At 31.5% G+C, this 13,491-nt stretch overlaps 3 protein-coding genes across 3 annotated transcripts; 2 read left to right on the plus strand and 1 right to left on the minus strand.

Moving 5' to 3' along the window:
- Window positions 1-247: 247 nt before the first annotated feature.
- Window positions 248-951, minus strand: LOC130667177 (protein Tob1-like). Its single transcript, XM_057468669.1, has 2 exons — window positions 479-951; window positions 248-254 (listed from the first exon to the last, which is right to left on the minus strand). The coding sequence occupies exons 1-2, from the start codon at window positions 949-951 to the stop codon at window positions 248-250; spliced, it is 480 nt and encodes a 159-aa protein (XP_057324652.1).
- Window positions 952-3,889: 2,938 nt separating this feature from the next.
- Window positions 3,890-6,358, plus strand: LOC130667178 (uncharacterized). The gene has a single exon (XM_057468670.1). It carries the CDS (start codon window positions 3,890-3,892, stop codon window positions 6,356-6,358), a length of 2,469 nt encoding a protein of 822 aa, XP_057324653.1.
- A 5,690-nt stretch (window positions 6,359-12,048) lies between these two features.
- LOC130667179 (uncharacterized) lies at window positions 12,049-13,281 on the plus strand. The gene has a single exon (XM_057468671.1). The coding sequence runs from the start codon at window positions 12,049-12,051 to the stop codon at window positions 13,279-13,281; it is 1,233 nt and encodes a 410-aa protein (XP_057324654.1).
- The last annotated feature ends 210 nt before the right edge of the window (window positions 13,282-13,491 follow it).

Below are 13,491 nucleotides of genomic sequence, written 5' to 3' on the forward strand. Positions count from 1 at the left end.
GTTACAACCAAGTTTGGACCGAAGATTCTAGCTACAATCAATGAGGAATTTTCTGTCTTTCTACCCAATCGAACGGTGAAAATGCTAACATCAGATCCTAAACAATTAGAGGAATTAACCACTGTTGCATCCAACAATGAGCTGTTCATTATTAGTTTTGGTGGACAGTACAATCCATTTGAGTTTCGTCACCATCAAGCTGAATAGAAAAATAAATGTATATAAAATAATAATCACATAATAATAATTATACACTATAAGATTTGTATTCGATAAAATGTAAATAATAGAAGTTATTGAGAGTAAAAAGAATTTTTTTTATTTTAAAATATTATATCATCATTGCATATTCATTTCATATACATTCACATCATTCATATAAATATTTAAGTGAACATTAACATTAAAATTGTATGTATTATAACAATATTGTTGTTGTTGTTGTTGTTGTTCCTGGTAGTTCGCGTGTTGTCGTTGCTGCTGTCGTTGTTGTTGTTGTTGTTGTTCTCGTTCTCTCTGCTGATATTGTTGTAATAGCTGTGGTGGAGGTGTGCATGAGGTGGTAGATCGTGATGATGCTGAGTACTGTGTTGGTGATGGTGTATGTTGTCGTCCTAAAGCACGACCATGCATATAATCCAAAAAGCTATTGTCAGATTCTTCTGTTGATTGTAAATGGAAAATCTCATCAACTTCTTGATCATCAGGTGTCACCTCAGTTACCCATCCTGATGGAGGTATTATGAGATCTGGTGATGTTGAGGAGGGATTTTGAGAGGTCCAAACAAAATCTGATGAGGATGATGATTCAAGATCATAATTACACTCAGTTAGCAATCCTGATGGTGGAATTGTAAGATCTGGCGATGTTGATGATGATTCTCCAGAGCACCAAAGAACGGATGATGCTGCTGATGATGCTATCGGAGATAATGGTGGGGAGGTCCCCATAAAAAACTTATAAACATCTGGAGTACTTAGCTCAGATATTTGTTGCTCGGAATCTCTTTATCGTCTGATGTTGATGAAAATATACCTTCTTGAGTTAATGTAGCATTCATACGACTCATTGAGGCATCATCCATGAAAAAATATTTATCAGATTCACAAATATCCTGGTTGACATCTTCAGGCATTATGAATCCCCAGACATTGAACCCCATGTCTGTTAATATGCATGGGGCTCCATTATTAATGTTAAATATGCCATCAACAATATACTCATCGTTTGATATCCGCATCCAAACCTCACTCATCACAATCCTCCACATGTTGATAAGCCCGAACATATCAACCCACAGTTGCGGGAAGTAACAGGCACTTTCAAATATCTGTAACAAAAAGAAAAAAAAATTAAACAATATATTCAACCATTTTGGTAAAAAATTAAAAAGATTCATTAATATTCAAACCTTTTTAACTGATTCCATTATTAAAAAATCGTTTCACAAGCGTCGAGTGACTGAAGTTTTTATTCCTGAAAAAATAAAATTATAGAGTTAATTTTCAATGATATTATTAATAATTATTTTGTATATGATTTACGAAACTTACCAATCTTATTTTCACTTTAAAATGAATTGTGAAATAATGGAAACAGCAGTTTATATACTATTATCACTACCCTCTCCAACATATACCCTCAAACTACCTGGTGTTTATGGTATGACTTGAAAACTCAATATTATTATTGAAGATTAAGGTGTTACCAGGTAAAAATTAAGTTTTTACATACACTCAGTCCAGCTCAGAGATATGCATAAAGTTTCTCCATATCTTTTTCTAAGAATAGTTTACTAATATTTTCTTCTAAAATTAAGAACATTTTAATATTTTCAATTTCTCACATCCTGCTACAGATTACCGAAACAAACACATTCTTATCTTGAGATACTAAATTGATTTAATTACAGGAACCCATATAGAGTATAATAGTTACAGTTCATTTTACAATATTTGAAAACAACATCTCAACATTTTAAAAACTCTTAGCTTAATCTTGAGTAGCCATTGACTGTTCTTATCATAATTATCTATTTACATAAGATATCTGTGGATAACTTACTAATGTTTTATTCTAAAATTAAGAACATTTAAATATTTTCGATTTCTCACATCCTGCTGCAGATTACCGAAACAAACACACATTCTTATCTTTAGATACTCAATTGATTTAAATACAGGAAACTAGATTAAGTATAATAGTGACAACTCATCTTCCCAAATTTGAAAACAACATCTCAATATTTTAAAAACTCTTAGCTTAATCTTGAGGAGTCGTTGACTATTCTTATCATAATCATCTATTTACATAGGATATCCGTAGATAACTTACTAACATTTTCTTATAAAATTAAGAATATTATAATATTTTCAATTTCTCACATCCTCCTACAGATAATCAAAACAAAACGTCCCTTTTTTTCTGAAGATATGTAGTACTGTAGACATGTTAAAATTGATTGAGGATAAAAGAAACCATACAGAATAGAATAGTATCAGTTCGTTTTTCTCCGCCACAGGAATAATTCGATTTTTTCATCTTTAAAATATTAAGTGATTTTCAACAGCAAATAAAAAAGAAAAAATGGCATCTGCATTATTTTCAAACTTAACTAAAACAATAATTCAAGCATATAATGAATTTACAAAGCCGGATGCAACAGTTAGTAAACATGATATATTACGCTGTCAAAATATGTTGAAGGACAATATTATTCTTTTTAATAATTTACTATCAGACGTAAATAGTACTGTTAGTGAACGGCAAAGTTTACAGCATAATATTGGTGTGTCATATGCATACATCGACAAATTGGCTCAGTTAGGTTCAGTTGTAGTTGGTGGAAATTTAGCTGCAAAAAGTTTAGTGCAGTGGGAGGACTTGGAAAATGCATTTAATAACCGTATTAAAACCGGATGTATATTAAACCAAGGCCATACAGATGTGCGAACATTTTTGATGGATTCAAAAAATACATTATTCGATAAAATTAAAAATATTATTCTTCAAGAGGGTAATATTAAAGTTAGTTTAAATCTTTCGTGTTTATTCGAGAATGTGAAAGGTGGTGGTGATAAGATTGAAGAAATAAAATCTTTTAAGACGCAGAGTAGTGAAATTTTATCAACGACAGACCTTCATAGTTGGTTTACGGACAATGTGTATGAAGTGTTGTTAAGAAAAATTGATGACTTCAATCAGAAAGACTCAGGATGGAGTCTAATTGAAGTTATGAATTTGGTTGTAAACATCTCTAGATATGCACCTTTAGAAGTTGGTATGGCGAAAGTACGAGGCATATCAACTTATGTGCGTCTTCCTCAAGACATTCAAGAAAAAAAAGCTGTCCTGAACATTGAAAACTTCGATGCTTATTGCTTTTTGTGGGCTGTCACAGCAGCGCTATATCCCGCACGCACAAGTCATCCTGAGAGAACTCAATCATACCCTCAGTTTTCCGACTCAGAGCTAAAATACGCAGGTATAAAATTTCCGATAGTATTAAAAGATATAGCGAAGTTTGAAAGTTTGAATAATTTAGCTATAAATGTTTATGGTATAGATCCTCAAACAGTGATTAAAAATGGAAAATCGGTAATTAAAAATATAGTAATACCATTATATTTAACTAATAATTTCGATTCAAACAAACCAGTAATTCATTTATTAATGGTTGAAGCTAGTGAATCTTTAAATGATGATGTAGAAAGTTTTGAGCCAATTTTCCATTTTGCACTTATTAAAAATCTATCACGATTGATTAAAAGTCAAATTACAAAAAGTAAGAATAAATTGTGGTTTTGTGATAGGTGTTTATGTCATTTTAAGTATCAAAACTCATTTGATAAACATAAGCTAGATTGTATAAAATTTAATAAAATTAGAATGGAACTGCCTACGGAAGAGGAAAAAATACTAAAATTTAAAAATTATAAATACAAAGATATCGTACCGTTTGCTGCTTACGCTGATTTGGAGTGCACTCTGTTACCTGAGTCAGCTAATAATGATAATGGTTCTCAAACACATATCCCTCACAGTATTGCCATGTACACGCATTGTAGTTATGATGAAACTCTATGTAAATTTGAAATAAATCGGTCACCTGATTGTATTGAGTGGTTTACAAGGAAACTTGAAAATCTTGCACATAAAGTAAACAGTTTTCTGTGGGGTGGAATAGCAATGAAACCACTAAATTCTGAAGAAATTAGATATCACAATTCTATGAATATTTGTCATATTTGCTCGAAAGTAATATTAGCAAATGAAAAAAAATGTCATGATCACTGTCATTTTACAGGGAAATACCGGGGTCCAGCTCATAACTCTTGTAATTTAAACTTTAAGCGACCACATACAATACCTGTAGTTTTTCATAATTTATCAGGGTATGACTCACATTTTATAATCAAAGCTATAGCTTTAGATATTAAAGGATCTACGAAACTTTTACCTTTAAATAAAGAACGCTATATCTCATTTACAAAGTCAATTGAAAAAACTAGAGTCGAATTACGTTTCATAGATTCTTTTAGATTTATGGCATCAAGCATAGAAAAATTAGCTTCATATCTAACTGACGATGACAAACAAATAACTCGTAAATACTATACTGATCCTGATAAATTCAAATTAATGATACGTAAAGGTGTGTTTCCCTATGAATACATAGATAGTGTTGATAAATTAGATGATAAACAGTTACCAGAAAGACAATTATTTTACTCTAAGCTAAATGATAATGATGTATCCGATGAGGATTACAATCATGCTCAAGAAGTTTGGAATAAGTTTAATATTAAAACATTAGGCGAATATTCAGATTTGTATTTGAAGACAGATGTCTTATTGTTAGCGGACATTTTTGAAAATTTTCGTCATAGTTGTCAGAAGACTTATGAGCTAGACCCGTTACACTATTTTACATCACCAGGACTTAGTTTAGATGCAATGTTAAAAATGACAAATATTGAATTAGAGTTATTGACTGATCCGGAAATGATACTCTTCATTGAAAAAGGCATTAGAGGTGGAGTATCTCAATGTACAAATCGATATGCGCAAGCAAACAATCGTTTTATGGGTGATGATTTCGATCAAAATAAAGATGAATCATATTTAATGTACTTTGATGTAAACAATTTGTATGGGGGTGCAATGAGTATGTCATTACCTCAGAGCTCATTTAAATGGAAGGAAAATATTACTCATGATAACATAAATACTTTATTCAATGCTAATGGTTCTGAAGGATATATATTAGAAGTAGATTTAGACTATCCGATCAATTTACATGAGCTCCATAAAGACCTACCATTGTGCCCTGAACATTTTGTACCTCCAAACTGTAAACAAGCAAAATTGGCAACAACGCTTTATTCTAAGAAAAATTATGTTGTACATTATAAGAATCTGCAACAATATCTTACTCTAGGTATGAAGCTTGTGAAAGTTCATAGGGTTCTAAAATTTAAACAATCGGCATGGTTAAAATCGTATATTGATAAAAATACAGAATGTCGAAAAAATGCTAGAAATGAATTTGAAAAGAACTTTTACAAGCTCATGAACAATGCAGTATTTGGTAAAACAATGGAAAATGTGAGAAAATATAAAGATGTTAAGTTAGTGACAAAATGGCATGGTAGATACGGTGCGAAATCTTTAATATCGAAACCAAATTTCCATAGTTTTACCATTTTTGATAAAGAATTATTATTAATTGAGTTAAAAAGAGTTAGAGCTAATTTTAATAAACCAATTTATGTTGGATTTACTATACTTGATTTATCAAAAACTTATATTTACGATTTTCACTATAATTACATTAAAAAAAAATTTACTAATGATGAATCAAAACTTATGTATACTGATACTGATAGTTTAATTTACTATTTTAAGGTTCCGAATATATATGAAATCATTAAACGTGATATTAAAATGTTTGACACCTCCGATTATCCTCCAAACAATATTTATGATATTCCATTAGTAAATAAAAAAGTTGTTGGTCTCATGAAAGACGAGAATAATGGTGAAATTATGAGTGAGTTTGTAGGACTTAGAGCTAAGCTGTATGCATTTAGAACTCATAAAAATATGAAAGCTAAAAAAAGAGCAAAAGGAGTCAAAGGATCAACTTTAAGAACTATCACGTTTAATGATTTTAAAAACTGTCTTGAAAAGCACACCAATGTAATTAAACCCCAATTCCTGATTAGAAGTAATAAACATGAGGTTAAGACGATTAAACAAACTAAATTAGCTCTGAGTTGGAATGATGATAAAAGAAAGTTGCAAGAGAATTCTCCAGATACATTACCATGGGGATATAAAAAACTGAAAAATTAATGTATAAATATAAAAATTATAATTTTTTATTTGTAAATGAAAATAAAATTTAAAAAAAACTAAATAACTTATTTTTTTTTTTTTTTTTTTTCAAATATAATGTATTTTATTTCAGAAAAAATGTACAATTTTTTTATAATTCTGATTCGCTGATCCAACTGTTATGTGAGCTGTCAAAACCAAGCCATTTCACATAAACTTGATTTCCACGCTTTTTAACAATTTTTTCAATAAGGTATACATCAGGATATTTTACTTTGCTGAGCTCCTGTTCATAGAAGCCTCCTTCAATAGGTTGATCAAGGTAATCAGCAAGTTTATATGTCACAGGATAAGTATTTTGTATTGATTTGATTGTGAAAATTTCAGTCGTCCAGTTTGGTGTATATCCTTTCTCAAATACATGTTTATATTTGCTTATTCGTACCTTATCTCCAATTTTAAACTTTTTCTTTTTCACTGCTTGCTTGATTTGAAGAGGTTTATAAATTTTTTGTAAAACTAGTTTTTCATTGGTTGTGGTAACATCAGTCGGTTTCATTTTAATAGTTCGATGCTTGGTATTATTATAAGTGTTAACTAGATCATCCAGTATATCGATCCATTTGTAATTTCCGCGAAATGAAAATTTTTGCCACATTTTATTTTTTAACGTACGATTAAAGCGTTCACAGATCGATGCCTTCAAGTTGCTAAATGTTGAATACATGTTAATATTGTAACGCTTCATAAGATTTTTGAATTCTTTATTATAAAACTCTTTTCCCTGATCTACATGTAAATTTTTAGGTATGCGTCCTTGTTTTAAAATTGATTCCATAGCAGCTGTAGTATCTTTAGCATTTTTACTCTTGATAGGCACCACCCAACTATATTTTGAAAAATTATCAATGATTGTAAGTAAATATGTATATCCGTTATTATTCGTAGAGTAAGAGATCATGTCGACAAGATCAGCTTGCCATGTTTCGTCTAAGCCTCGTATATCAACATGACGACGTGGATAATTTTTACGAGCTTGTTTATGAAGCTCTTGAGCTATCACTGCTTTTTCACTATCCATTTTGATTTTCGAAAAGTTTGTTCAGTTTAAGTTCTATGTCGACAATCATTCGACCATCACGCACCACTGATTTTAAAAGATTCACCGTACGTGTTGTTAGGTCATCAATCTTTTTTTGCTGAAGATCAATTATTTTCTCTAATCCACTCACTTTGGATTCCAAAGTGGAAATGAGTTCTGATGTTGATGTTTGTTTAATATCTTGTTTTGTTTCATACTCTTGTATTTTTGATTCCATGACAATGATACAAGAATTATTATGATCAATTTTTTTATTTACAGGAACTAGTTGATTATTGATAGCAAGTTGCATAGTTTTTAAAGATATTGCATCAAATCCATCAGTAGGCTCACCAAGATTACAGAGTCTTTTATGATCCATATCATATTGACCGTCACTAGTAAATTTAAATCCTACTCCTGCAGGGCCAACACTACCACCTTTAACATTATCATTAGATGATGTTGAGACTCGTCCAAATATATCAATACCCATTTTGTTCTATCCTCATCAACAGTTTACAGACAAGTGATGAAATCTCAGCAGTACTCATGATTAATAAATAACTTTAGCTTCACGCAACTCTTCGATAATGGAAATTATTTCATTAGAATGACTTGGGTTACCAGCAGCTTGAGATGCTGTTAGTAATCGAAGACGATCAACGAGTTCATTACAATTGTCCCAGTAAACATAGTCAATATTTTTACGTTTTCTTGAAGCTGTCATGAGGGTCGGTAATCCTGAACCATTTTTATTTAAATTGAAGTATTTAGCTATGTAATCGTTGAATTTTTGTGTTTTTTCAGTGTAAATACTTCTTTCTGGATTATAATGCTTTCGATGTGTGTTGGTGGTCATAACGATCTCAACATATTGATTTTCATCATCTTGAGTAATGAGAGTTTTTTTAGGCTGTTTTTTAAACAACAATTCAAGTAATCCTGGAGTTAGAGTATAATTTTTATCATTAATAATGAAAGTAGTGTTATCTTTAAACGCAATTTCTGAATCACCAATAAATGTTCGATTATTTCTTTTACGAATACCATATCTTACATCTAGATCCTTATGATGTTTATGTAACATATTAAGATAGCTTGAGAGAGTATTAGTTGATTTATTGGGGGTACTTGTAGCATTAACATTTCTCTGTAAAATTGTTTGATTAAAACTTTCACTACTTTGATCATCAGTTATATCTTGAGTCTTTTCAGTTTGAGAATCGATAGTGTTATAAAAACTTGCATCACTTGCTTCATCGGATGAATTTGTGTGAGAAAAATTTTTTATCTGTGGCAAATTTTCGTTTTTTATCTGAGAAAAATTTTCAGTTTTTATTATTTTAGCATTTTCTACAAGCGTTTTCAGAGGTGTAACTATAGGTTTAAACATTTCACGCATTGTTTGTTCACTTGTATCTTTACCTAACTTTAATTTTTTATGTTTTTCACGGATGGCGTCACTAGCTATAGATATTTGGTGTAACATTTCTTGCTGTTGGGAAATATTTTTTAAATCCATGTTGTCACGATCAAGTACTTTACGTAACTGCATAAAATTCATCGATTGACAATTAATTTATACGAATAAAATTATCAAAACCTTTTCTGTATCGTCCATTATTCAAATCACTATCTTTATCAATAACAACAAAACCATATCTATTGCTAGAGTCATTATTCCAACATGCTGAGCACAATTCTTTAAAAGTATTATATGACATGTCAGTATTCACATGATCATTATAGATATGTTTTAAATTCATTTCATCTTGACGAAAAAGTACGAGAAAATTGACATTATCACGTATCAGATGTTTTGGAATACGTGTATAAGTTTGACAAAGATAAAAACTGTCAACATCGTTATGCCTACCCATACAAAAATATGCTCTTATATGATCTTGTTTCTCACATGCTACATCATCAAATATCATTAGTGAATTTGGCTGTGCGCCATCCGGTTTTACAACTTCTTCATGATCATTAAATGGAAAATAACCTAGACCTTCTATCGGTTGTAGAAGTGATTCTAAAAATTTATATTTCGGCTGGTTTAGAGATTTAGAATATAGATATATATTTTCAAATCTCAAGCCGTTAGGATGAGTAATTAATGCAAGAAGCGCATTGGTTTTTCCACAATTTGATGGTCCACAGAGCACTGCACGAACGGTATTTGGTAGTAGTGTACCATGCCGTTTTGGAGATTTTCTATCTCCTTGAACGATTTGATCGAAATTAATAACTGGTAATTTAGCTGATTGTTTCTGATATTTCATTTTTATTTTTCAAGATGTCGTGATGTTCATTCAACGATATTCAAATGACAACTCATTCGATTACCTATAAGTATTACCGTTTTATAGAATTTAAATTCAGTCGTGATGCATCAATGATTGAGTGTAGATGTATAAATAAGACGATGAAAATTGGTAGAGGTTTTGTTAATAGTATCATTAATAAACTACCGATTGAATTACATGTGCCGGGTTATCAATATTGTGGTCCAGGTACAAAGTTAACAAAAAGATTAGCTCGTGGTGATCCGGGTATCAATCCTCTAGATAAAGCGTGCAAAGAACACGATATTGCATACACACAAAATCCTAATAATATCGTTGCACGTCACGAGGCTGATAGAGAACTTGCAGAAAAGGCCTTGAAACGTGTTCACGCAGAAGACGCGAGTATTGGTGAAAAAACAGTTGCTTGGGGTGTTAATAAAACTATGAGAATAAAAAGGAGTTTGGGTATGGGTCTGAAAGAGTCAGTGTCAAAGAAAAAAAAACGAAGTCCAAACAAAACAACTAAAAAGAGTGAGAAAAAAAAGACATCCATAGCGGTTGGGAGGGTAAAAAAAAAAATAAAAAGCTCCGTGTTTCCATAAAAAATATAGTCAAATTCGCTAAAAAATCTATGACTGGCTTAGAGCCAGTTAAATCAGCATTGAAAAGTGCTCGTGAGGCAGTAAAACAAGCTGGCGGTAAAAAAAATATTAAATTACCTCGTGTTTTACCATCACCAACAAAAGTTGGTGGTATACTACCATTTTTGATACCATTATTTGCTGGCTTAAGTGCTACTGGTGCTCTGGCTGGTGGTGCTGCAAGTATAGCTCGGGTTATACGTGAAGCTAACTCAGCTAAACGAAAATTTGATGAAAGTAAGCGTCACAACGAAACAATGGAAGCAATAGCACTTGGCAAAGGTTTATATCTGACACCATACAAAAAAGGTATGGGTTTATATCTGAGTCCTTACCCAAAAAACGAATAATGCTACCACATCGAGCACTCACTAACTTTGATTTGCTGAAGTATGCTAAAGATTTGGAAATTCCACACTTTCGAGGTGTTTTCATGAGAAATGATTTACCAAAATCAGGACCAAGAATCAATGAATCCGCAATTATAAACCTTGATGATAAAAATGGATCTGGTTCACACTGGGTTGCATACAAGAAAAATGGTAATAATGTGGTATACTTTGATAGTTTTGGTAATTTACAACCACCAGAAGATCTCATGGAATATCTTTATGTTGGTAGCATAAAATATAATTATAAGCGATATCAGGATTTTAATACAGTAATATGCGGTCATTTGTGTCTCAAATTTCTCAGTGACCAGCTATAGATTGATGTGAATTAATCAACTAGACATCAGTCATGGCCGATTCGTTCACATTAACACTGTCAGGAAATTCCTCTGTATTAGAGGCTGATTATTTTCCACCCATTGAACTATCACCATTGAAAAAATATGCTTTGGGTCTTGTGGAACTCTTAACGTTTAATTCAATACCTAATATTGATGTTGGTGCTAACAAGTTTTATATAGCTAGTGGTGCAGACAAAAATCGTGTTTCAGAAATAGATCGTTATTTGACAGATGCTCAAAGAGAAAAGGTATTGGCTGATACTGTAATAACAATACCAACGGGCAGTTATGAGTTAAAAGATATTGAAAAGTATTTATTAAAAGAGCTACCGGAAAATTTGGAATTCAGCCTCAAAGCAAACAATAATGAATTGCATAGTGAAATTAAGTGCAGTAAGCCTATAAATTTTGAGCCTAAAGATTCAATTGCATCGTTATTAGGATTTACGAATCGATCTCTAGCACCAAATATCTTGCACAAGTCTGATTTACCAGTAACGATTCTCAAAATTAATGCGTTGAGACTTGAGTGTAATATTACTAGTGGTGCATACATAAATAATCACAAAGCGCACACAATCCATGAGTTTTTCCCGTCTGTTGCACCTGGATATAAGATCATTGAAATCCCATCGCACATCATTTACCTTCCAGTCGCCGTCGATACAATACGTAATCTTAGAGTGTCCATAGTAGATCAGGATGGGAAATCTGTGAATTTTCGCGGTGAAACAATAACTATACGATTACACATAAAGTCTATAAAATAATGGGAATTGTTTTTAATACGAAAACTGGTGGAGGGTATAAAATTGAGTCAAGATGCCTCAAACCGATCAGTCATCGTGCACATGCCAAAGTGTTAACACATCAGAACGCTCAATTTCTCAAAAGTCTCGGATTAAAGTTACGTGGAAAATTGGGAAAATAAAGAAAATTAATTTTTGCTGCATTATATTACCATGGCGGAAATCTTAGACATTCAGAAACCAATTGTGTATGATGAATCGATCGCACACTATGAACTTCATGCACATCAACCATACGCATCATCAACATTAAATAATAACGATGAAATCCGTATCTGTGTGCAAAATCAAGGCTTATGTTTATTACTAAACAAAAGTACACTACACATAACTGGAAAATTTACAAAATCAGATGGGACTGCAGTTAATGGAACAATGGAGTTGGTGAATATGGCTGTTTGTCATATGATTGAAGAATTATCCCTACTACTAAATGGTGTTGTGATTGATCAATGTAAAAATGTAGCTATTACATGTCTGATGAAGAGTTACACATCTCTAAGTCCAGGACAGCGAAATCTTATGGAAAATGCTGGGTGGTTGATGGGTGATGCTAATAAATTAACTAATGATGATGGATACTTTGATGTATCCATACCATTAAGTGTCATGCTTGGGTTTGCTGAAGATTACAATCGCATTGTCATGAATGCAACATATGAGTTAGTTATCAGAAGATCAAATACTGATCTTAACGCTTACATACATAAACCAGCAACAGTTACTGATGTTGCTGCAAACGTTAAGATTACTCTAAATAAAGTTGAGTGGCTCATACCACACATCACTATATCTGATAAGCAGAAAATTCAAGCATTAAATTATATATCAAGTGATCCAGCTATTTCAATGAGTTTTCGTTCATGGGAGTTGTATGAATATCCATTACTTCCAGCAACTACAAAACACATTTGGCAAATTAAAACATCAACACAGCTGGAGAAACCACGTTATGTGATTCTGGGATTTCAAACTGCGAGGAAAAACGCAGTTAAAAAAGATGCCAGTCAATTTGATCATTGTAATCTTAGAGATGTAAAACTTTTCCTCAATTCTCAAAGTTATCCTTATGGTAATTTGAATCTTGATATCGATCGCAATCAGTATGCATCATTATATGATATGTACACTAATTTTCAAACATCATACTATGGTAAAGAACCAGAACCATTGTTGACAACGGCAGCATTTTTAAAAGAAGCCCCACTTTATGTAATTGATTGTTCTAACCAAAATGAAGCTATAAAATCTGGGCCAGTGGATGTTAGAGTAGAATTTGAATCTAAAGTTCCATTTTCACCTCAAACATCAGCATACTGTCTAATTTTACACGATCGTATAATTGAATATAATCCTATAAGTAATAATGTTAGGAAATTAATGTAAGCAATATTTTGTACTCTATAAGATAAAGGTTTTGAATAAATAATAATAATGAAAAATAAAAATTTTATTCAAGTGTTTTTTTATTTTATTATTTTTACGTTACAGTTTAACCTATAATTTAATATTATAATTTTTATTTATATAATTATATTTGTTAACTAATACAGGTTCTAGAATAATATTTAGTTTATCAATTCTGCGTCTAAAACG

Source organism: Microplitis mediator, chromosome 4, assembly GCF_029852145.1.
Source record: "Microplitis mediator isolate UGA2020A chromosome 4, iyMicMedi2.1, whole genome shotgun sequence".
In the NCBI taxonomy this organism is placed as follows: Eukaryota; Metazoa; Arthropoda; class Insecta; order Hymenoptera; family Braconidae; genus Microplitis; species Microplitis mediator.

Bases quoted from the DNA above. Each gene is read 5' to 3' on its own strand.
- LOC130667177 (XM_057468669.1), bottom strand. From the start codon at position 951: ATGGGGACCTCCCCACCATTATCTCCGATAGCATCATCAGCAGCATCA.
- LOC130667178 (XM_057468670.1), top strand. From the start codon at position 3,890: ATGGAACTGCCTACGGAAGAGGAAAAAATACTAAAATTTAAAAATTAT.
- LOC130667179 (XM_057468671.1), top strand. From the start codon at position 12,049: ATGGCGGAAATCTTAGACATTCAGAAACCAATTGTGTATGATGAATCG.